Consider the following 25,443-nt stretch of genomic DNA (forward strand, 5'->3'; position numbering starts at 1 on the left):
TAATTTTACTGGATGAGTATCTTTCATATGTTTATGAAAGTATGAGTAAACTCAACTCGGATTATTGCTAGGTATCCCTGGTATGGCACATGTCCAATAGTTTTTACTAACTACTGACATTTTACCCACTCCATCCTATTTCAGTTTAATAAGAAAGTCTGATGTAATCAAGGAACTATTCACCCATTTGAGCAAAAACAGAATTGATTACTTTACTGACAAATTGATTTTGGTTTACATACTGAGAAATAGTTTCTAGGTACTACAGTTTTGATTTTTATTATAAAAACAGTATTAAGTTATTCTAAGTTTAATATTCCCTCAGTTTTCAAAATTCTCAGTTTCAAATGAAGGGAAAACATTAGCATAATTAGTTACAAAGTTGAAAAGGGGAAAAAAAATAAATATAAATGTTCTTCGTTTAACAATTAATTTTTTCTATACTAGTTCACAATGCAGAATGATCAGGCCCCATAGGTTTCTTCACTTTTTGAAAAGAAAATCAACTTTTTAGTCACCCTCTCCCTATGCATACATTAGCCTCTCAATGTGCCTTCCAATTATCTTTTTTCTCTTCCTTTGCATGACAGTGTTCCATCCACTGAAATCATTTCCTTCTTACTGGATGACAGGCAAAACCATAGACCAGGAACCTCTATGTCAATCCCTTTCGTATATGAATCTTAGAAGTTGTATCAAGCCAGCAATTATTTGACAGCTCTTGATGTGTTGAGACCTATCAATGTAAATGGATAATAGGCCAACAGTAGCTGGTTTTTGACTTGAGATTACAGTGACTGTACAAAACATGTACAGCTGAATCATCCCTTTTGTCCTCCCAGCTTTTCCTAAATGACTGATTTAATTTAGAGTATGTCCAATAACAATAGCAGTTCACATTTGAATATTTATTATGTACCAGCCACTATCCAAGCACATTACATACTTTAACTTATTTAATCCTCAAAATAACCCTAGGCAAGGTACTATTACTTCTCCCATTGTAAAGATGAAGAAGCTGTGAAACGGAAGATAAGCAGCTTTCCAAGATCATAATACTTACCAAATCGGTTTTGAATTTTCCTTGAGCTTATTTTTAAACCAGTTTGGTCCCAATATTTTACAATATTTTAACAAAACTTACTGTTACCAATCAGAGGGTTAAAAGCATGTACTTGAGCTGACATCAAATCTGGGCTAGCTCTCTTATTAGTTGTGTAACAATGGGGAAGTTATCAAGTTTCTCTCTGTGACTCAGTTTCATTTATCTACAACATGGAGATGACAACAGCATCTACTTCCTTGAGCAACTGTGAGGATTAAATGAATTATATATGCAAACTACTCGGAAAAGTGCCTGGTGCATAGTATGTATAAGTATTAGTTGTTATTACTAACACCATCACCTCCACCTGCAAATTTAGCAAAAGGCTGCTCTATTTAGTCAATATTTCATTTCTGCCAACATCTGTCATTTTTATTGTTTGATTTACATTGGCTAACAATGAACTATTCTTAACCAGTAAGCAATGCAGCTAATTCCCTTCCCATATTTTTTTAGTCCTTGCCATTTCTTTCCTCCTACTTCAGTTGAAGTAGGAATTGTTTGAGGTTAACTGGGTGCATTAAACAATAGATAAGTTCAAAAGCCACTGCAATAATAAGGCTGAAGCCTAAATTAGTTATATAATCAGAAAGGAGGTATCTTAAGTCTGTTCAGACTGCTATAACAAAATATCGTAAACTAGGTGGCTTACAAAAAATTACTTCTCATAGTTCTGGAGGCTGAAAGTCCAAGATTGAGGTGCCAGAAGATCTGGTGTCTGGTAAAAACTGGATTCCTCACAGATGGCTGCCTTTTCACTGTAACTTCAGAAGGTGGAAGGGGTGAGGAAGCTTTCTTAGGCCTCTTTTATAAGGGCACTAATAATATTCATGAGGGCTCCCCGCTCATGACCTCATCACCTCCCAGAGGCCCCACTTCCTACTACCATCACCTGAGGGTTAGGGTTTCAACAGATAAAGTTTTGGAGGAAAACAAACATTTACTCTACAGCAGGGTTTGGAAAAACTAAGATAGCACTCCTTTCATTTCTAACCTTAAAAAAAAAATCAGTTTGGTATTTTGCATGTAAAACAGGTTGTGCACAAATAGTTTTTACTTAAGAATCATAAATGCCCTACAATGTGTTCAAATATGAATTGAAACACAGTATGTTTAAATTATTAATTTATTGACGATTTACTAGATTTTATAGGCCTTAATCTTTCAGAACAGTTAATAAACTCAGATAACATTCTTAGAAATGTCTAATGAAAAAGCTTTATAAGCAAAGCATAAAGCATAGCAAATTGGCATTTATCTTTTAAATTAAAAAGATTTTGATTCTCCTCAGATTGTTGTACAATACATAAACTTAAGACTTTTAAACTTTGGTAACTTTTAAAATCAAAACATTATTTTGAAACATATTTTTATAAGGAAAAAACATTACTCATTCAAAAATAAATATTAAAAATACTATACATTTATAACATATTTTTAATTACTTCTACATGAAGATCACACTTTAGACTTCTCTTGAAACAATGAACATTCAATACACATCTAGGATCAGGTCCAAACTTTTCATCCTTGAGTATAGGATGGAGTACAGAGCTGACCAGCTCTACTCAACAAGTAACATCATTGAAAAATCTGTTCCCAGGAAGCTTAGTCCACCCATGTCACCCCTTACGTAGAGAAATTAAGCTATAATTGTATAACAAATGACAGTATAAAGAAATAAATTACACATATATGGCAAACATACTTTTGTAGTTTTTATATTTTTCTCAGATAATTATATATTAAAAGCCAATTAAATCTGTTTGAGCCTTAGCAGGTTGAATACTTGAATATATAAAAAAAAAAATAGTAAGTGTTAGGTTATTGTACTTTGGACTATTTCCTTACCTGAGTTGAATATATTTTGTAACTGACCAACACACAAGCATCTGTAATATCTTGTTTAATTATGATCACAGTTACCACTTAATTTATATCTACTATGTGCTAAACACTGTCATATTTCATTTTAACAACTATGAAAAGTTGGAATTATTTTACAAAGATCTTGAGACTGTCAGTGATTAAGCAATGTGATGAAGATTACACAGCTAGTAAGTAATAGAACCAGGATACAAAAACAGGTCTGATTCCGAAGCCTGTGCTAATGACAACATCAAAGTGTCATCTGTGGCAACAGTGCTCAAGTAATGTTATAAAACTACTCAAAAATTTAAAAAATATTTACCTCAAACAATAAAACACTATTGACTACTGTGAAATGCAGCCATCATGTTACACTGTAACAGCTTAATTATCTGAAAGTACAGTAGAAAGCTCTCCTGACTTTCATTTAACCAATAGGCAAGATTGGCCAATGCTTTCCAAACCCTCCATAAAAGCAAACTAACAGACACTAGTAGCTAGTAGGGTACAGCAGGTCCTTGAATATGTTGTTTGATTATAATGTTGATGAGAAAAAAAAAACTGATTCCCAGACAGCATTTCTGTCTGTGTAGAGTTAGAATGTTCTCCCCATGTCCGCAAGAGTTTTCTCTGGTTTCTTCCTACATCCCAAAGATGTGCATATGGGGTGAATGGTGTGTCGAAATTGTCCCAATCTGAGTAAGTGTGATGTGCCTGCAATGGAAGGGCATCCTGTCTAGGGTGGTTTCTGCCTAAAGCACTGAGCTGCTGGGAAAGGTTCCAGCCACCTGTGACCCTGAACTGGAATAACTGGGTTAGAAAACAATTATCCTCCTTGTTTTTATTACTCCTTCTTAAATGTATACATAGCTCACATTTATTTCAGTGTTTAATATCAGAAATGTTTGGAGTGTTTATTTAGAAGTGTGATGGTGTTTTTGTGACCACAAAAATACCGTAGGAACTTAATTAACCCTTGTTTATATCAATTAGCCTATGGTAAAATTGGTTGTTATACTCTGTTTTGCTTAAAGTCGCAATATCCATTGACGATATTTGTGAGGACTCACTGTATTTTTTAGTTGCCTGCACACTTTTAGTTCTACTAATTGAGTTGTATGTGTAACTAGTATCCGGTGTTTGTTCCTAAACCAGTTTATGCCACTCAGTAATAACTAATTTGTTAAATATTATATAAACCAATAAAATGAGTACAAAAAAAGTTATTTCTGTGAAAACTATTTTGAATGCTTTGGAAAAAGCATATTTTGATGAATATATATTCCCTTTCACCCCCAAATTCCTGTAGACTGTGTATATACAAGACACATATAAAATTGTGTAAAACAGTAAATAATAATTTTTAAAACCTTTAAATGATTCCATCCTCAGAATCCTCTGTACAGTCTTTTTCACTTTAAAGAAATCAAAACTAGAAATCTTAGGTGTGTATTATTGATGTGGTTTATACAAAAAAGATCGTATCTAACTGAAAAACAGACTCTATTTCACCCCCTAAAAAGAGCCTCGATCCAACACCAAAAGATAGGTGAGATAATTAAGGCTGTTATTTTTTATAATTTCTCACTTACATTCACTTTTTCAACTAGTCAATCATTATACCCAATCATTTAGGATAAGAGGCTTCTATTGTACTTATCTAATAGCTCACTAAGCAAACATCTCAAAGTTTCTACACTAGCATTCATACACTTTATTCAATTCTGAATGAATACCTGAAAGGTTCTCCTACATATTCTCATTTTATAAAGAAATCAGTGTCAGGCACAGTTATCTAGTTCTCTAGCCCAGAGACTAAAAATGGTAATATTAAAAGGAGGCAAAAATAAGCAGACTGTTGACAGCATGGGAATTTTAAAAATCAAATAAAAAAAAATACATATTAGCTGAAGAGGTTTAAGGTAGAGGCAAAAAAAAAATCTTAGAAATTTAAATATCTCTTTAGGACACTTCTAGATCATGACAGAGTACAACGTTGAAATTCATAACAATGCCCCTTTTTCATTAAGTAAAGATTAAACTACATTGATTCCATATATCCTTTATTTTTTTAAAGGACATAGAAACATTACTATTTTAGAGCTCTGTCCACATATCATGATTATAATTGAAAATATTTTTGGCATTTAAAGTTTCAATTATCCATAAAATTCACTCATGTAGAACAGTTTCTTAGACACCAATGTAGAAAAAAATGAAGTATTGCTGTCATCTAGCAAAGTGTAGCCCATAACTGTGCCTTTCCAACTTTCAGGTCAAGAAATCAATTCAATGGGTGGGGATACCAACTTTTAAAAATAGAAATAGAACAGTAAACACAAGACCATATTGCACACTGCAAGGGTAAGTCTGTTTTGTGAAAGTTTATTACAATATTTCTATACTATTTTGCCAAGTAAAAGATATTACTTACTCTGGATCTGGTCAAAAGAAAGCCATGGGCCTAAGGACTCATATTATTACCATGAAATATAATTACAATAGTAAACTTGCCATCCTATCATTTTTACTTCATAATGTTAAAGACACAATTTTAAAGGGGAAAAAGTCACTTCTTTACAAGTCTTGATAAATAAATTTATTTTTCCTAATAGTTTATGTAAGTGTATAACTAACATGTTATTGTGGTTAGGGCTAGCTTTGGCTAAAACAGAGATTGTGTGCAAATATTTTTAAACTGTTTATGACCAACAGGAAAAAAAAAAAAAAAACCCCAAACAAATAGTGACTTTGATTTTATTTGCTTGTTGATTCTGAGATGCAATTACTGACCTTAGTGCCATTTTCCCAAAGTCACTGATGTAATCTAAAAGACTAAATAAACTTGGCATTCTACACAAACAACTTGCTTAGTAGCAATATACTTGCTAATACTTATGCATAAATAGCTGATTTTAAGAAATAGCCAAACACTTGAAATTAATTTAAGCCACTAAATTAAATATGGCTTTCTCCACTTCTTTCTAGTGCATTTTAAAGAACACTAGTACCAAAGATGTATTTTAACTAGAAAAGAAAATTTATCGTTCTAATCCACTTTGGCAAAAACATATGGAAAAAAATAACCAGTTTAATCTATCTTTATGAGTACCTAATTCATATGAGGATAAACTAACATTTCTACTCCCAAAGTCTCAGATTTGGAAGGAACTCTGTCATCTAGTCCAACTCTTTACAATCATCCTCTTCCTACAATCTTCCTTGGAAACAAATCTCTCCATCTGACTGAAAAGCCTTCACTCCTCACTATTACTATATCAAAATCTCATCTTGGCCATGCCATTATTCAAAAGAAAATTGATAAATGAGTTTTCAGTTCCTTTGAAGTCTTTAAAAAACACAGGACTTATTCTCATATGTCCTAAAAACACAGGTTTGGAAAGGAAATAACACATTTATTTATCACTAGGGATTCCAACAGCCCTAACTGTCTACGTATTGATATACTGAATAAGGCCCTGGAATACTTTGCAAAGTTTTAGAGTTTGCCTAAAGCACAAAAAGTCAGCCAATGAAAGCAACATTAAAATAATAAAAAAAAATTTGTCAACTCAATGTTAAATTGTGTCAACTTACCAAGTTCAAATTCTTAAGTTGAAAAAGATTGTAAACGTCTTTAAAACTGCAGTCAGACTGACTTTACTTAAAAATGAGTAACATAACTTTAAAATATCAAGTACTGCTTCAACAGATGCAAACACTGTTTTTGACAATTTCATTTTGAGTTACACTGGAATTTCTCTGGCAACTACTCCTACACAGTTTAAAGAACATCCTCCTATCTAGATCCTAACTCTCTTTCACGTACCCTTCTCTACCTTACCAGCTGGAATCTGTAACAGAAACAAGTAATCATATGTAATACACAAAGAACTGATCTTGCCGCACAATGAGGTTAACGCTTCTAAAATGGGGAACAGGAAAAAAAAAAACTACTTAAATAAATCATTTACCTCGGTCTGGCTTCATTTTCACATTCAATTTCCACCCAGGGTGCTGTGAAATACACGTGTGGGTTCTTTCAACAGGCTAGCCGCTGATTCTGTGGCTACTGCAGTTTGCAAAATGCTAAAAGAGACCAAAATAAAATTAATCGGGTCCTGCTCTTACACGCAGACCTTGCAAGAAAACTGTTAGCAGTTAGGCCTCTTCCTGGCACTAGTTGAAGTGACAGCACCATCAGCAGGTTTGAAAAAAACAAAACTCTTTCTGCATCGTCTCCCCCATCTCCTCCAGACAGAGCACCCCTCTTCCCCGCCCCAGTGCTCTCCAGGCCAAAGTGTCCTTCTTTGACACAGTGTCTCTGAACCAAAAGGAAATTCTATTTATAACCTGGAGGTACAAGGGAAAAAAAAAAAATCAAGCAACACAAGCTAACTAACCCCTTTGTAAAAAACGCCGCTGAGAACAGTGGCACCTCTGCAGTGGCTGGTATAGAAATTCTCCGACTTGGTGCCTGGGCGCAGGAAACTCTTCAAGACCCCCTGGCGCCTCCCCAAGTGCTCCGCCCACCCCGCGGGGCCTCACCTGTGTAATTACCCTTTGGCTAGCCTTCCTACCGCAACCGCGGCCAAGTTTACACAATAAGAGGGTCAGAAAGCAACGCGAGTCATCTCCTCGCGCCCAGCCCCCAGCCCGAACGAACTCTACCGGGCAGTCCAGGATCGCCCCCTACCACCCCTATCTCTGAGCTGCCAGGCCAGAGGTCGACCCCGGAGAGGGGTTCACAGATGGGCGCTCGCCCCTGGTCTGCGGAGCCAGCCCGTTGCGGGCCCCTTCCGTCCTGCGCGGCCCGGGACTTCCTTCAGCCCCGCCGCACCGATTGCCGCGCCTGCCCCTCTCCCCGCCGGAGAGTTGTTTTCATGGCTCCCTCAGCCGACCTCTGCTGCCTAACTCGCTCTCCTCTCCGGTCCCGATCCCTCCTCCTCTTGGCACTTCTCTCGGCTGCTCGCCCGGCGACTCACATCACACTCCCACCTCAGACCCGAGGCTCCGAGAGGCGCGGGGCCGGCTAGAGCGGAGTGTGGCGCGCAGCGCCCCCCGGGGCTGCGTCAGGGGACCATGGGGGCCCGACACCACAAGCCCGACACGGTTCCTCGGCGCCCCTGTGGCCATCCACCCCCGCCTCTGCTGCAGCCTCGCTCCGCTCCCAGCGCTTAGCCCCGAGCCCCGCCCGACTCGCACCCGAGCCCCGCGGCCCCCGGCCGGCCCGCCTGCCCTGCGCCTCTGCCAGCTCCTCGCCCGCCCGCTGTCTCTAGCTCTGGCGCCCCAGCTCCCGGTCTCCCTCGCTTGCCCAGTTCTTTCTCTGCTGTTTGCCCTGTCAAAACACTGCCCGGATCACGTGTCCTAACAACAGCCAACCCACCACTCGTCACTTCCTCCCCGGCGGCCTCCGCGGCGGGCACCCGGTTGTTATGGCAACGCCCCGCGTGCCCCGGGGCGCTAGCTGGGGGCCCTGGGTTTCGGAGCATGTGCCGGTGGTCTGCGATCGTACGGGGGATGGCGGCGGCGTGCGGACGGCGGAGCCCGGGAGGCCCGAGAGGCGCGGGACGCTCCGGTCGCGCTCTGCTGCTGCTTGCGCTCTGAGCCGGCTGCGGCGCGTCTGCGACCAGGAATCCGAGCTGCGCTATTAGAGCACAGGGTAACTGGGGAGATGTCATCCGAGGGCCTGCCCCAGACGTGGAGGATAATTATAGTCTCCTCCTCCACACGGGATGCTGGCGCAGAGTTGTGACCGAGCCCCAAGTGGATTGCAGAGCACAGTGGAACCGGGTCTAACGTGGTTGGGGCAGAATAGGCTGCCATGCGCGTCAGGGACTAGGGAGTTTAGGAATAGCCCCTCACCCTATATTTTACCAAATCTCTAGGGATTTTAGTAGGATTCAGAACCCAAGCTCCAGAGGCACTCGCTGTGCTAAAAATAACTTTTATAACATCTAAAACACTGACTCATGCCAGAAGGACACTTTTGACACGGTGTTATTGTTGGGGAGCTGTAATTTTCTTGTTGTGCTGTAACAATGTGACATTGCATTTCATGTTGTGATGTTGTGTCATCACTCAAACACAAACAGATGACAAAGATCTGCTGTAATTAAAAAAAAAAGAAGAAGAAGAAGAAGCAATCCTAACAAGCACTGAAGCTATTAGCTACTCAGTTTACAGGCAAGGTACATACGAGGTTGTGAGCTCAAAATAGGCAAGAACTAAATTTGCCATGTTCTTTGGCTTCTTTTTAAAAAAAGCTTTTTTTTTTTTTTAGAAATAATTTTGCATACAAGAATCACAACAGGAAAGTATTAGAATAGGTTTAGCTTTGGTCTTTCTGTGGTTTTCAAGGTTTTACAGTGAGTGAGCATGTATTACTTTTATATCAGAAAAAATCTTGTAAAGTACAAGATTGGAAATTGCTTTTTTTTTTTTTTTTTTTTTTGCCTCAGAACCATCAAATACATGAAATTTCTATTATGGAAAATAGTAATATTCTCTAAGCATGTTGATATGTACTATAAAATTACAGTCACAACTGCAATTATTTGCCTTAACTCTAAGATTGTATCTAATCAAAACAGGTCAGAACATACAGGAAAGTAACATTTTATTTTCAAGGAAATGTTCTGGCATTATTAAGATGAAACTTCTGACAAATGGCAACAGCTCCTTAATCTATGTAATGGCTACAAATGTTAACTGCCAGTGAATTTGACTTTGATATTATTGAATACTGTATTATGTAGTTTCTTTTCTGAACTGAAGTTTTCCTTGTTCTACCATCACTTTTCAATTAACCTTGGTAATGGGAGACAGAAAGAACAGTTACAGATAATCCAAAATCCTAAATTTAGCACAACAGCTGGGACCAGATAACAGCTATTGTAAAAAGCTTACTGAGTGAACAAGGCTGCAAGATCTGTGATTTAGTTCCTCGTCCTCTGCTTAATCTATAAAAGATATAAAGACCTAAAAAATGTTGAGAGTAGAAGCTGAGGATATTGGATAATGTGAAATACAAACTAAAGAATTCTCTTTTAAATAATTAACAGCACATTGATAATGATGTTGTGCGAGCATTTGTCAGACTACCTTGAAGCTTTTTATTGAGAATCCTTAGTCTGTTTAAAAATTGGAGATCATTATGGCAGTGGAAAAAATAGAAGAGGTATACTTTGGACTCATTCATTCACTGTTCAAGTAATTGTTTCATTCACTCAGCACACTTTTACTGAGCACTCACTATCTTCTAGGCACATGCTAGGCTAGAGAATATAAGTTACCCAAAACAGGGTCACTATTCTCATGGAGCTTCCAGTATTGACTACTATAGTTGCATGGCCTTGGTCGTCTCATTCTCTAACCTTCTTTCACCTTTAAAAATGAGATATTTGGACTCTAACAGTAAATAATCTCTTTCAAATTCTAAAACAATCCTGTAATTGCATAAAGTATGTCCAGAGTGTTTGGAAATAAGGGCCTATCTACAATGCCAACTCTAAGTGTTGGTGATAAGTGTGTTTGCACCTTGGGGCACCCAAGCAAAACAAACATCTCTGGTTCATACTTGGTAAGGGGTGCTGGTGGGTGAAGCAAGGAAGTCAAAACAGCTGGCAGGACCATACCCTTTTTCCATCTGATTTGTTCTCCATTTTGCTTTCCCCTTATGTTCCAAAAAAGTAATTAACTTCAAAAAAAGTTAACTCATCTTCAGCAAAGAGGTAATCCCCTCAACCTTTACAGGCTTTGTTGAAATGAGCAGTATATAACAAAACTGCATATTTAATGGCAGTTTCTGCAAGTTTTCCTACTAAGGTGATGGGAATAACAGGTTTGCTTACTTTATTAATACAAGACTGTTACCATAACCAAGGTCACGGTACCAGTCTAGGCTATGAGAATGAGCGCCAACCAAGGAGGGACTGGTGACTTTTTCTTTTATCTCTAGCACCAAGCAAAGGACCTGGCACAGAGTAGGGGCTCAATGCATGTCAAGCTTTATTAAGACCAATAAAATTTTCTTGTACATGCCCATAAACTGTACCTCTAATACCAACTGGCATTTTCTCCCTAGTGGGATAAAGCTAGAGAGTTGGGAGATCAGTGGGTGATCTGTATCCTTCGCACACAAACTTGATATCTGAAGGATACATTTTCATTATACTTTTGTCTTATAATAAAAAGAACGTGTTATGATTGAATCGTGTAAACTCCACACCCCTCCCCACCCCCACGTAATGATATGTTAAAGTTCTAACCCCTGTACCTGTGGATGTGACCTGATTTGAAAATAGGATCTTTGCAGATATAATAAAATTAAGATGAAGTCATGCTGGGTTGAGATGGGCCCTAAATCCAATTACTAGTGTTTTTATAAAGTGAAAGAGATTTGAAGACAGAGGAGACATAGGGAGGATGGTTATATGACAAGGAACAGACTGGAATGATGATGCTGCAAGCCTAAGAATGCAAAAGATTGCCGGGAGCCACCAGAATCTAGTTAAGAGGCAAGTAAGGACTTTCCCCCAGAGACTTCAGAGATAAGGGGGCTCTGCTGATACCTTGATTTTGTTCTTTTTGCCTTCAGAACTGTGAGAAAATAAATATGTTTTCAGCCACTCAATTTTGTTATATTTTGTTACTGTTGCCCTAGGAAACTAATATAGAACTCTAACAAAAAATACTACCATAATTTTTTATTTGCCTGTAAATTGTGTTGGCTGATATTGCAAGTTTTCTAAAAGTTCCAGGTTCTGAATGGTCACCAAACCGTGGAGATCTTTAATTTTGTAAAAATTACAGTAAATCGGCTGCAAATGTGAAGAAAATCTCTGAGTGTCACAAAGGAAAGCCTTATGACCTTCAGCTAAGGAATGATCATGAATGGGTGGTTGAAAATCATCAAATGAAAATACACTATCTTAAATAAAGAATAGTACAATTAATTCGAATGTACAGATAAATCCAGTCCTGTAAGGTAAAAAAAAAAAAAAAAAATTAAACTGTACTTTTAGTTCTTGAAGGAACAAGATGAAAGGCAAGCTATCTTTTCCACAGCAAAAATGTTTCCAATGGTTCACGTAAATTCATTGCAGTTCACTTTTTTCTAAGAAAGAAAGACTGTGGAGTCATTACTCAGGTATTGGTGCATGTAAACAACCCTCCACCTTCCCTTAAATTGGTTGGCTGGTTTGTCCTTTTTTGAGGCTCCTGTTTGTCTACCTTTTGTAACCACAGGTATAAGGAAGTGAAAAATGATTCTGGTGACTACCTGCAGAAGTGACTGTAGTACTAAGAAATACAAAAAAAAAGCCTGTAAACATCTAGCCATAGAAACCTTTAGTCTAAAGGTTTACTGAGCTGCTGGAGGTCTCTGAGCCATCAAGATTTAAGATCTTTTCAAAAATTAATATTGCTCATTTTTGTGACAGTAATTATGCTCAGCATTTCAAATATATATTTAATTATAATAATATTACTCTCTTACCTTGTGGATTAGGAAACTGAGGCTCACAGGGGTGAGTAACTTTCCCAAGGCTACATACAGTTAATAAGTGGAAAGAGCCTGCTTTCTAAATGGACTCATTTTCATTTCCATTACAACATTTTAAAGTAGGTTAAGTTATTCCAGAATTTTCAAATGGGGACACTAAGGCTCAGAAACATTGAGAATGGTTGCACATTTAGAATTTATATTGTTTTATATAAATTTAGGCTCAATGCTTTGAGATACAAGTTCTAAATAGAATGGTTCTTGTTTATTATTGGTAAACTCCAAAGAACAAATAGTCACACTTAGTTAATAACAGCAGCTTACGTTTCTTGAGCACTTAAATAGTAAACACTATGCTGAGTACTTTATAGGTATTAATTCATTTAATCCTCACAACATCCCTATGAGGTATTATTATCCTTATTTTATAACCAAAGAAACAGGAAAGGGGAAGTTAAATAACATGCCTAAGGTCAAGCAATTAGCAAGTGGCAGAGTCATGATTGGCACCGAAGGAGCATGGTCGTGGAGCATAAATTATTAATCACTGTCCAATATTGGTCCCATTTAGTTTATTTTTCCACCAAAATCCTGAACCTTCCTGCTACTGGGCTTTTGCCATTTCCCCCACATCATAGCCCTCTCTAACTCCTATCTAGACTCTTTTGGACTTTCAGAAGCCAAAGTCTTACCTCACAATGCCTTCTAGAGCCTACACTCAAACCCACCCATCTGTTATTTCTCTGAACACATTTATGATCTCAAAACCACATATTCATTTCACCTTTTTAAAGGCAGAGATGAATTGTGGCCTAAAGTTCCTTTGTCTTTCTTGTGGTGAGTGGCACCAGCCTGGGCACAAAGATTCAAATAATTGCTGAAGACCTAAGGCCATTACCATTTTCTGGAACTGTTCCAGCTAATACAGTAGCCAGTAGTCACATAGCCATTTGAGCACTTAAAATGTGACTAGTGAAAATGAGACACTGAATTTCTTATTTTTATTAATTTAAATATAGAAATTAGTTTTCTCTTTATGCCTGTTAGAGAATCACACAGAACTATTTATCTTACTCCAAACACTAAGCTAAGTTCAAAAGCAGTAATGGGTGGACTTCATTAAACAGTTAAACTCTCCATGATCCGATAGAGACGTTAAGTCTATTATAAATCGAGTTACTGATCCTTTAAATCCTTTCATTGAAATATATCAGTTCATTGCAACCTAATGAGAATTCTATGACAGTGCTTTACATGGTAAAAAAAAAAAAAAAAATCCATACCGTTTGACTTGAAAAGTAGATACAAACAATAGCAGTGATTTCTGTTTCAAAATGTACATGATAAACTAAATGATGAAATAATTCAGAAAAAAATGTTGAGTTTTATCCTTCAAAAACATTTATAAGAGGAATCTTTTCTTAGGTTATTATGTTGTTATCTTAGTTTTTTTGTTTGTTTGTTTGTTTTATGCCTACAGCACTTGGTCTTCCTAGGTGGTCTCCCATCCAAGTACTAATCAAGCCCAACCCTGTTTAGCTTCTGAGATCAGACAGGATCAGGCATGTTCAGAGTGGCATAGCTGTAGACTTTAGATTTTTAAGAAAGAAATAAAAGGTTTGTAGGACTGCACAAAAATACTGCAGAAAATCCCCAACTCCTTTTCACAAATGGGAATACTCATAATTGAAACTAAATTCTTCACATGTCCCAGATAGAGCTTGATAAAGTGATCTGTAATAATTTTTAATAAATCAAATTTCTGCTGCTTCTATCAGACTCCAAGAGCTCAATGTAGCATAAAGAGAATTCTAAAAGTGATTCCTTTATTTGCCTGGTGTGTATATCTCAATAATTCCATAATACCGCCATGCTTCAGAGAAAACAGAACATTACCTACCTTTTAATTCCAAATTGCTCAGGCAAAATTCTGTAATCGCAACTCAATATAAATGGTCTTTAGTTCCAAAATGTCATTTCTGTCTAAAGTAAGTTTAATTCAGTTCGGTGCTCATTGAACTTCGTATGCCAAATTCATTTCTGGGCCCTAGAGAGACAGAGACCAGAAAAGCCAGTACCCTCAAAAATTTTATTAATCTAAGAGAATATAGCCATGTAACTAAACATCTACAATTTAGTTTGATAAAGCAAAAAAAAAAAAAAATCATGCATAAAGAGAACAAAACAAGTGACGACACGAAGAAAACTAGTTACTTCTCTCTACGAGAGAGAGTTGCTAAAGAAGGAAAGATCATACTGGCTATGTTTTGGAAGATGAAGAGGAGGTCATCAGACAGGCAAATAGTGTGGGACAGAGATAGAGAAAGTTGTTTCTAACAGATGAAACAACATGTTACTGAGGCATGATAGAACATATTTTGTACAAGATGCCATCTTAGAAAGTCAGATTCGAGGAAGTTAAATGCAAGTGATGGGTACATTAGACAGACGATTTTTTCGTTTTGTTTTTGTTTTGCTGTTGGCACCAGTTCTCCATCTCTCCCCTTATCTATGCCTTTCTCACATAATTTGCAGTCTCTCCCAGTAATAGATCAGAATACATTTCCCAACTCGGCGTACAGCCACATGACTTGCTTTAATGAACAGACTGAGGCTGCAGTGACAGTTTTGAGCTAGACTTTAAGAGGTCTAGGCTATTTAATCTATTGTACCTCTGCTATTACCGTGAAAAACAAATAAATGCCTAGGCTAACTTGCTGGTCTTTAGAAGATTAGCCACCTCAGCTGATTCACAAATAAACCCAGCTTTGATTAGTAGAACCACCACAGCCAACAAATACAGCCAGTATAAATTGTAGTTTTAAGTCACTACATTTTGAAATGGTTTGTTACGCAGCATTGTTGCAGCAATAGCAAACCAATTCAGCCATAGTAGTGAATTGGGATTTTACCTAGTGGATGACAGAAAAACATAAATAACTTTATTTATTTATATGCGTATGTATGTATGTACGTATGTATGTATGTATTTTTACAGCAGAAAAGAATAGCTTTATTAGAAGGGAAAGTAAAGCAACAGTACACTTCCAGATGTATAAGCAGACCCACAAGAGAAGAGTGGCCCAGAGGCTCAAGGGCTCAAGGGTCTAAAGAATTTTAATAAATAGATGATTAGATTATTTCAGAAAGATGGCTTCAGCAGTAAAGTGGAAGACAGAAATGGAAAGAGGATGGTGGTGGCGAAGAAGCTATTCCAATGGTCCAGCCCCAAGATTATGCAGATCTGAACTAAGGCAATGGCAGTGGGAATAGAGCAGAGAAAACAGACTGGACAGGGTTTCAGAAGATAGAATTGATAGAACTTGGGTGATGATTGGCTGTAGGCAAAGATAGATGGCAACATTTCTGCCTCCACCACTGCGCCCCACCCTGGGTTGACATAGTTGTGGATCACCACGCACTTGTAGGTAGGAAATACAAGAGAAAGATCAAATAGGCCACTGAGGGCTGGATTAGGGTGAGGAACAAGGGTATAAAATATTCAGTTTTAAACACATTAAGTTTGAAAAACCTATAAGCATCTAGACAGACATTCTGAAGGCAGAAAAAGATTCTGCTCTGGAGCTTGGAGGTGAGGTCCAACCAGATATATATTATTCAGAAACCATCAGCATATGCATGGTGGTTACTCCACAGGAGAAGATGAAAATATCCTTGGATACAAGAAGGAAATGTGCTCAGCAATGCTGGCTGTTGCAGAGAAGTCAAATGAGGTAAGGACTGAGAAATATTCTTTTGATTTGGCAATCGTTTCACCCATTAAAGAAGGAACAATTTTGAAATTCTTATAAGTGGACAGTAGTAGCCTGGGCCCACGTGAATTCACTGTGTATTCAGGAAAAAAAAAAAAAAACCCTGTTGGGAAATTCACAGTATCATTACTTTGAATTCAATCACTACTGCACACCAGATCAGTGTGGCATAATTTTGAGAATAGTCGATCTACTTGGAGCATGTCTTTTGAGAATTCAACATCATTTGTACTATATCCCAGAAAGACTATTATCCATGATCTCATGAAGTGTTCTAGCTAAATACAACATGTAGAGATTTCACGGAAATTGTTTTTCTGAGGGTAATGTACTTCAGAAATATTTTCTGATTTATAGGAATGTCACACATGGAAAAAATAAAAAACCCTCTCCAGCTCTTATTCATAAGTGCCTATGTGTTGAATTTCTCTTTAGTGTGCTATATATATGGCGTTTTCCTCTCAGTAAATGACTTATTTCTGGCTCTTCCTCACGATACAGCATGATGATTCTAGGAAACATGCCTGGAGATAGGAGGCTTGTCTAGCAAATGAAATCTGCACCGCAAATTCTGTAGCAACATGAATATGAAATAAAACCAGTATGGCTGTTTGGTTTGTTAAATACTGATACAGGACAGAACCTGGTTATTGCTTTTAACAGTAAGGTAGTACTAGGCCACGCAAGGTGCCTCATTTGTAGCCCCCTTTTTGCCATGTGACCTTACTTCCTTGGCCACAAGTGATTGAACTAAGGATCAATATCCAACCTAAAGGCAGCCCTCTATAGGCCAACAAGCTTTTAGCCAAGGGGCACCATGAGCACACAGTGAGCACACTGGAGGAGACATCCCACCTTCAGAGATCCAGTTCTTAAGGGGAAAACAGATGGTCGGTGGGGGGGGGGGGGAGGGGGCAGGGTGGCGAGGAGAATAAAAAAGAGGGGAAAATAAAATGTTATAATGCATAATTGAATTAGATTCCCTACATATGTCAATTAATTATTCAATCTATATATACACTGATTATCTGCTATGTGGCAGACATGTACTAGCATTAGGAATCTAGTTGTGACCATGATTGGAATGACTCCTGCCTGTATGGTGTTATGCTCTAGCCTGGAATACTTTTATTACTTGGGTCTTAATATGTAGTATATGGACAAATGTAAACTTAATGTGTCTCAGAAGCTTGTGATGTGCAATTATTTTCTTTTGTTTTAAATATTCATGGTTTTCCAAATACGCTATATTGATAAGGGCATAGCATTAAAATCATGTCTTAATACTTTAAGTATACTTACATTTATATCAAAATTAAGGTTTAGTTCAGAGCTTCCTAAGATTTACCTCATCTGAAACAAAGCAAACAACAGGATTAACCAAATTATAAACTATTAACTAGAATGTAGTCCCTGAGTAGAGCAAGAAGCAAAGTAGCAAGATGAAACTTGCAGAAATCAATGCTAGAAGAGAATAAACTCATGACATTTATATGCCAGTATTTTGCAATAGTGGTTATATGTCACCTATAAATGAAAGTGAGTCCTGAAATAGAAGGCTGAACATTTTTCTTTGTCCTAAGTAAAAGATAAACTGAAAATTAATGGCATGGCTTGCCCAAGATAACAAGGTTGAAAATAAAGATATAGGTGATTCATTAAACTAGATGGAAGAAAAATGGAGAAGATGGAATCTGGTGCTTGGTGAAATTGAAATGTCAAGTAATTGACATTGATGCACCCTGCTGGTAACTCAATAGTCAAGCAAAAAATTTTAATGCTATATTTCTTAGACCTACTAAAATTAAGAGTGAATGTCTTTCTCAGGAGATAAGATGGTCCAGTGAGAGTAGAGAGTTGGGGGAACACTGTTAAGCTCTTCAGAGTTTCTCAGACTCTCGTTATTTTGCTTGTAGCATCAAGGGACTGAAATGCTCTTCATTATATTCTCCCTTTCAATTTTTTCCAGGCTTTCCTTCCAAAATACCCAAATTCTTAAATACCCGAATGTCTAGTTGCTGTATGAGACTTAGACTTGTTGCCATAGTACCGCTATAGAAATTATTTCTCGTTGTCTTCAGTTCAATAGCTTGCAGTTCAAGTGTCTGCAGCTCTCTAAGCAGAGAACGCAGACAACATTAGAAATAGAGAAATGTAATTATAGGTACAGAAGAAATTTTTAATTATGACAAAATTTTATTTGCATAATTTTATACGAGCAAATTTGAGAATGAAATGAAGTGGATAATCTTATGGAAATTATTAACCACAAAATGGAACTAAGAAAATAGATAGAGAACTTGACTTAGATCAGCCATCATTTAAAAAATGGAAAAGTTAGTTAAAGATCTATTCCTCAAAAAAGATACGAGGCGCAGAGGAGTTTATGAGAGACTTCTACCAAACAAAGAACAGATAATTCTTCTGTTATGTAAACTGTCCAGAGGAAAGAAAAGGATAAAAAGTGCGCCATTTCATTTTGAGACAAATGTAATTCTGATAACGAACTAAAATGGAAAGTACTTACTGGCCCCAATAAATCACAAGAAACAAATTTAATTTATAAACAAAGAAGCAAAAAATCCCAAATACAGTAATAATGCACAGAATCTGGCAATTTATTAAAGAAATTACATTATGACCAAGATCATTTATTCTGTGTATACAGCACTGCTTCGATGTTATCAAGTCTATTAATACAAATCACCATACTATCTGATTAAAGGAAATAAAAACCAAATGATCATCTTATGCTGAAAAATACAGTTGACGAAATTTAATGCCCCTCCTATTAAAATGACATAGAGAACAAAGATGAGAGGAAAACTTCTTTGCAGAGAATTTACCACAATCTTATAGCAAGCGTCATACCAAATAATGAAACACTCAACGCAAGCAAGCATCCTCTTGAAAGTCAAGAATGAGGTAAGTATACCTACTTCAGCCACTACTATTTGCTGTTATATTTGAAGTTTTAATCAACACACTAAACAGGAAAAGAGACCTAAGATATAAGGAAATGGAAAAGCTGAGATAAAACTATGTTAGAGGTTACGGTTAAACTAGTAGAACTAATAAGGGAATGCACTAGTATGGTCCAATATATGATCAATGTTTGAAAAATTAATAGTCTAATACTCCAATGATAATTAGTTAAGGGAAAAGAGATCCATTCATAGTTGCAACAAAGCCATTACATCACTGAGAAATAAATCTAGTGAAAAATGTGACTTATATGAAAAAAGCAATGACATTAAAGAGGCTCTAAATAACTTGGAAGAAAGACTATATTCCTGAATAGGAAAACTCAGTGTTTTAAAGACAAGGTTTCTCAGTCTATAAATTCAATGCAACTTCATTCAAAATCTCCAAAGTAATTTTTAATAGAATTTGACAAGTCCATTACAAAAGTTTACGTGAAACACTAAAATGACACTTAACATGGTGAAATGCTTATACTAAGAGCATGTGAAAATTATTGCCAATTTATGGAATCACCTCTTCAAGACTTGCTTCTCAAGCACACAGAAAATATATTAATTGAGGCAAATGGTAGCTATGAGTGCCTGAACTATTTAAATCCTTCTCTTCTCTCTCACATCTAGATCTCCTTTTTTGTTGTTGTTTTGTTTTGTTCGACCATTATAGGTGAGTTAAGTGCACTACATAATGTGATTACTTCACACTTTGATATATTTCCTTCAAATGCACAGCCTAGAATTTTGCAACTTTTTATGTAAGTCTCTTTGCATTTCATACTTAGGCCTTCAACTGAGTTCATTTTAATATGTGATTGCTTAGAATTAAAGCAGGTAGTTACCATTTCTTCTTTGAGACTCAAGAAGCCATAGATATTTGACCTGATGCTTTTGTGTTAGGTCAGCTAGAAAATACAAAACACAAACTGTGTTTTGCTGAAACAAAACATTTGTTAACGCACACAAATCTCCAGTTTTACAACAGTGCTATTGCCAAAATTAGAAAATCATTACACATGTCTTTAAAATGTAATTTAAAAATATATTTTGTCTAACCAATTTTCCTGGATCACCATACTTTTTAATTTTAAATTCAATAATCACTGTATGTTTTCTGATAGCAAAAGAAATAAAGAACAGTAGAAAGGGCTATCACTTCTTTTCTGACTACTTTTTAAACACTAATTCCCCTCACCAAATTTACGTTTTCTTCTTTCATCAGTGTACAAGTACTCTCTGAACAAGCCCAAGCTTCAACTAACTCCCACATGCTAATCAGCTTCCAAATCTACAATCTGGTACCAAACATCTTTCCCTCTGAACTCCAGAACACCCAGCTATCTACATCTCCCAGGATGACGCACAGATCTTTCCGCAGTATATTAAGTCAATAATACTTTCTTTATTCCCTGAAAGCATCTACTCCTCTCCTGCCTTTCCTTTTTTGGAGATGCATCACCATCCTCTATTCATTCATACAATATCTATTGAGCACCTGCTATGTGCCAAATACTGTTCTGGGTTTGGAACTACAGTGACCAAAACAAAGATCCCTGTCCTCATGGGGCTTACATTCTAGTAAGAGGAGATAGACAATAAACTGAATAAGTGGTTTAGTATATAAAAGGCAGGGGGAAAAACAATGCAGCGTAATGGGACATGAGGAGAGGATGGTTTAAACAGGGTTGTCAGGGTAGGCCAAATTTTTGTGATTGGAAGGTTAAGGGAGCAAAGACTTGAAAGGTTTGAGCAAAGACTTGAGGAAGTTCAGAGAGTTAGCATGTGGATATCAAAGGGAAGTCTATTCCAGGCTGAGGGAAGAGTCAGGGGCAAAGGTCCAAGGCAGGAACATCCCCTTGTATGTATGAGAAGAGCAACTGTGTGGCTGGAACGCAGTGAGTAAGGGAGGCCTGGGATGGAATGGGGGTGGAGACAAAAGGAGTCGAGGCCAGAGAGAGGATGGGGGTCCAGATCATATGGCTTCTTAAGGACTATTTTAAAGACTCTGGCCTCAAAGGGGCCAAATTGCAGGGCCTTGAGCAAATATGCATTTGCTTCATCATATAATAATTTCATTCTCTATCTCTAGGAGAAATGAGTGCATATGTCCTCTAATATAATTTGTACATTATAGTCATAGCAGCTTTAGTAATAATATACAAAAGATTAAATGATCCAAATGCTCATCAACAGACAGATAAATTGTGATACATTTATATAATGGAACACTATCCACCAATTAAAAAATGAAATAATTGGCTCTGGCAACAAAATGGAGAAATATTACAGATACTATCTTACATAAAAGAAGCCAGACCAAAAATGTTCTAGTATATAATTCTTTTATATAAAGCTTAAGAAGAAGTAAAACTAAAAGCGGTTTCCAGAAGTTAGAAAAGAGATTAACCCTTCAATGGTCAGAATGAAAAGTGCACAAGAGAATCTTGTGGGATACAGGAAATATTCTAGTTTTATCTTGATGGTGATTATCCAGATGTACACATACATAAAAATAGAAACTATATGTTTAAGATGAGTACACTTTATGCACTTTACTATATATATGTTATTACTCACTAAGTAAAATAAATAAAGTTGGTCGAATTTGTAGAAATGGTAATGTTTTGGGAAACTGAAACCATGGCAAAACCATTTGGAAAATGGTTTTAATATAGTCCAAAACAAACCACCAATTGACCCAGTGGAAAGAATAAGAAAGTTATTCTTGGATGAGTAAAAAGCAGAATGAAAATAGAAGTATTTCAAAAGCAAAAGCACACTACACGAATGCACCATATTCACACTAGCATGCCCCAGCCTCGTACCCATAACAACCTGGGTTAAGCCAATGGCTCAGAAATCACTAAACATTGTGACAATGTTGGCTTCCTAACCCTTAGTATATTTTTTGTTTTATTTTTTAAAGTTTAATTTTTTTGAGATATAATTAACGTATAACATTGTGTAAGTTTAGGGTATACAATGGTGTTGATATGATACATTTATATTTTGCAATATGATTACCAGCGTAGGGCTAGCTAACACCTCTATCATGTTTACTTTCTATTTGCTCTCTTCTTTCTCGTCTGTGTCTTCACACTGGTAGCACTTAAGACTAAAGAACATTCCTTTTGCAGTGAGGCATGAGTTGGAAAAATGACTTCAAGGGAGATCATTCGGCTAGAGAGAAAGGGACTCGCAGGGTATGATCTCCAAGGTCTGACACTCCCACATCCTTGTATGTGTACCCCATCATCCTAGATGAGTCCTCCTAAATGCAAGCCCCAAATCCCTTCAGTTTTGCCTCATGGCCTTCACTGCCTTTAATACTGTCTCCTAATTAGTTTTCTTGCCTCAGATATTCTCTCCACCCCCCAATTCCACTCTCCAACAGCCAGAATAGTTTACCCAAAAAGTAGGTCTGATCATGTCACCCCACTTAGGTGGTTCCCTTTGTCTTGGAATAAAATCCAAACTGTGTGGTGGTAAACAAGGCCTTTTATAATCTGTCCGTGCATATTTCCCTCTCCAGTTTGACCTCAGCAGGCACACTGTGCAAGTCCTTCAAATGCGATATTATATGGGAAAGTCACAGATTAGCTTTCAGAGGACCACCATGACCCAGAGTCCTTGGTGTGTCTTACTCTTGCCGCCTACTGTAGTATTTGAATTTAATTTTTGTGAGAATCCAAAGAGTACTAGGGACATTAGCAGCAATTCTGTCATTTGCCTTTGTCTCCTAGAATTGTCAGCTCTAAAGTGAGATTTTCAAACTTGAAGTGATTAAATACTAGACATGGGGATTTCTAGAACACAGCTCCCTCTTCCTAAATGCTCAAAATATGTATGAGTGTGCCATCAAACACTTTATTCTCAATGTATAAATCCTTTAGAATCTAAACCTTAGATTTTTAGTATGGAATTAGATTAACCACCAGTGGAGGAAGAAGGTAGATTTCTAGTCCTTTCATAGAAACGACACTGTGATCTTCTTGGTGGTGATTTGCATGCGAAATTAAAATTTGCTCAGAACCAAAGTAAACTACAAATCCCTCAAAAGAAATACAAGAACATGAATAATACATATTAATGTCAGTGGGTAAAGAGCTAAAACCTGGAAATTGCCTACACAGCTCTAGGTTTGTAAGCCTACAATATATAATTTGTAGTGCGAGGGTTTAAAACTAGCATCCAAGAATTGGCTTCAGGGAGTCTCTGCATCCCCCACATGAAAGATATTGTGAGCTTATGTATTTGGGGAAAAAGGGAGTCCATAGCTTTCAGATTCTCAAAGGGATCTAAGACCTCTTCAAAGACAAAGAAGCCTTGGAGTGATTGGGCTTATTTTTTCCACCTAGAAGCAACCACCCTTCATATTTACCAAAAGCACACTCAAAAAAAAAAAAAAAAAGTATCTAGCAAACTTAAATACTGCAGACCAAACTGCTTATAACTCCTGAACACAAAGATAATCAAGCAGTGGATTACTATTATTTTTAAATTGCTGCTTTTCTTTATTGGAAAGAAAGCAAGATAGACTTCTTATTTTTTATCTGTCTCATGGAAGCAACTTCTGATTCATTTTTTTAATATACTTATCTCAAACACATCTTTGATAAACAAATGAAAACTTTAACAAAAGGAAAGATATTCCTTGTTTGTGGTTAGATCGTCTAATTGTCATGAAGTCATCCGTTCTCCCTATGTTAAATTTAATATGATCCCAATAAAGTTACTAACAAGCTTTCCCCCCCCCCCACTGCAGCTAGACAGATTGATATTAAAAAGCCTCTATTCGTAAGACTCAAAATGGATAAAAGACTTAAATGTAAGACCTGAAACCACAAAACTTCTAGAAGAAAAGATGGGCCTTAAACTCTCTGATATTACTAACAGGAATTTTTTTTTTCAGATATATCGCCTCAGGCAAGGGAAACAAAAGAAATTATGTTCATATTTACAATGGAATATTACTCAGCCATTAAAAAAAAATGAAATCCTACCATTTGCAATGACATGGATGGACCTAGAGGTTATTATGCTGAGTGAAATAAGTCAGACAGAGAAAGATAAGTACCATATGATTTCATTTATATGCGGAATCTAAGGAAGAAAAAGAACAAACTAATCAAAAACAAACTCACAAATATAGTGGACAATTTGGTGACGGACAGAGGGGAGTTGTGGGGCTGGGAGAATGGGGTGAAGGGTTAAAGAAGTTCAAATTAGTAGTTGATAGTTGATCATGGGGATGGGGAGCATGGCAGAGGGAATGCAGTTAGCATTAATAAGATGGCTAGGTGGAGGGCCAGGGAGGGAGGGAGCAATTGTGGGGGATCATTTTATGAACTATATAGATGTCTAACCAATGTACTATATACTTGAAACTAATTTAAATAAATTTCTTTTAAAAACAATGTGGTGTTGGCACACAAACTAGAGTGACCAATGGAATAGAATGGAAAATCCAGAATAGTCTCAAGTACATATGGAAATATAGTATATGATAAAGGTGATTTTTTCTAATCACTGAGGCAAAAAAAAAAAAAAAGGTTTTGATATCTCAAAATAACTGGATAGCCATTCAGAAAAAGATAAATTATATTGTTTCTTGATGCCACACACAAGAATAAACTTTAAATTGATAAAGAATCTAACTGGAAAAAATGAAACCATGGTAATACTAGTAGAAAACATAAGTGACTTTTTCCATAACATAGGTATAGGAAAAAATTTTCTAACTATGATTCAAAATCCAGATGCAATAAAGAAAAAACAAATACATTTGACTATATGGAAAATTTAAATTTTGCATTTAAAAAAACCCTAAGAAAAATTAATGTACAAATGACAGTTGGGAGAGAATATTTGTAACATGTACACAAGAAAGGTCTAATATTCATTATATATAAAGAATTTTAAAGATAGAGAAAGAAGACCAAAAATCATAGAAAAATGAACAAAAGGCACAAATAGACAATCACAAAAATACCGAAAAATGGCATTTAAGAGATACTTAATTTCACTCATAATAAGCCATTTTTCTTCCAGGTGGTTATTAAAGGGAAACAAAAATATATGTTCACACAAAGACTTGTATCCAAATGGTCATAGCAACTTTAATAATAGTTCCAAACTAGAAAAGGACAAATTTCCATTATCACATAAATAGATAAAGTTTCCCTTTTATTATTTATTTCTAACTCCATCTGA

General features: G+C 36.7%; 1 protein-coding gene and 1 non-coding gene across 7 annotated transcripts in view; both read right to left on the reverse strand.

Moving 5' to 3' along the window:
* FAM214A (family with sequence similarity 214 member A) overlaps positions 1-25,443 on the reverse strand; it is a 98,468-nt gene that overhangs the window by 69,045 nt on the left and 3,980 nt on the right. The window contains exons 2-4 of one of the 6 annotated variants that reach the window (XM_016153659.2): positions 17,555-17,605; positions 14,380-14,526; positions 6,949-7,063 (exon numbers count right to left, since the gene is read on the reverse strand). In XM_016153659.2, coding sequence (XP_016009145.1) covers positions 6,949-6,964 — 16 coding nt within the window. In that variant the 5' untranslated portion in view covers positions 6,965-7,063; positions 14,380-14,526; positions 17,555-17,605. Of the gene's footprint in view, positions 1-6,948; positions 7,064-7,377; positions 8,153-8,179; positions 8,284-8,360; positions 8,470-14,379; positions 14,527-17,554; positions 17,606-25,443 lie in introns of those variants that run through there. The other 5 variants (XM_016153663.2, XM_016153661.2, XM_016153665.2 and 2 more) reach the window with 5 other exon arrangements.
* LOC118601071 lies at positions 13,951-14,069 on the reverse strand. Its single transcript, XR_004950173.1, has one exon. It is a non-coding gene; the product is annotated as a 5S ribosomal RNA (ribosomal RNA).

The sequence above is a fragment of the Rousettus aegyptiacus genome, unplaced genomic scaffold (assembly GCF_014176215.1).
Source record: "Rousettus aegyptiacus isolate mRouAeg1 unplaced genomic scaffold, mRouAeg1.p scaffold_m13_p_3, whole genome shotgun sequence".
NCBI classification, from domain to species: Eukaryota; Metazoa; Chordata; class Mammalia; order Chiroptera; family Pteropodidae; genus Rousettus; species Rousettus aegyptiacus.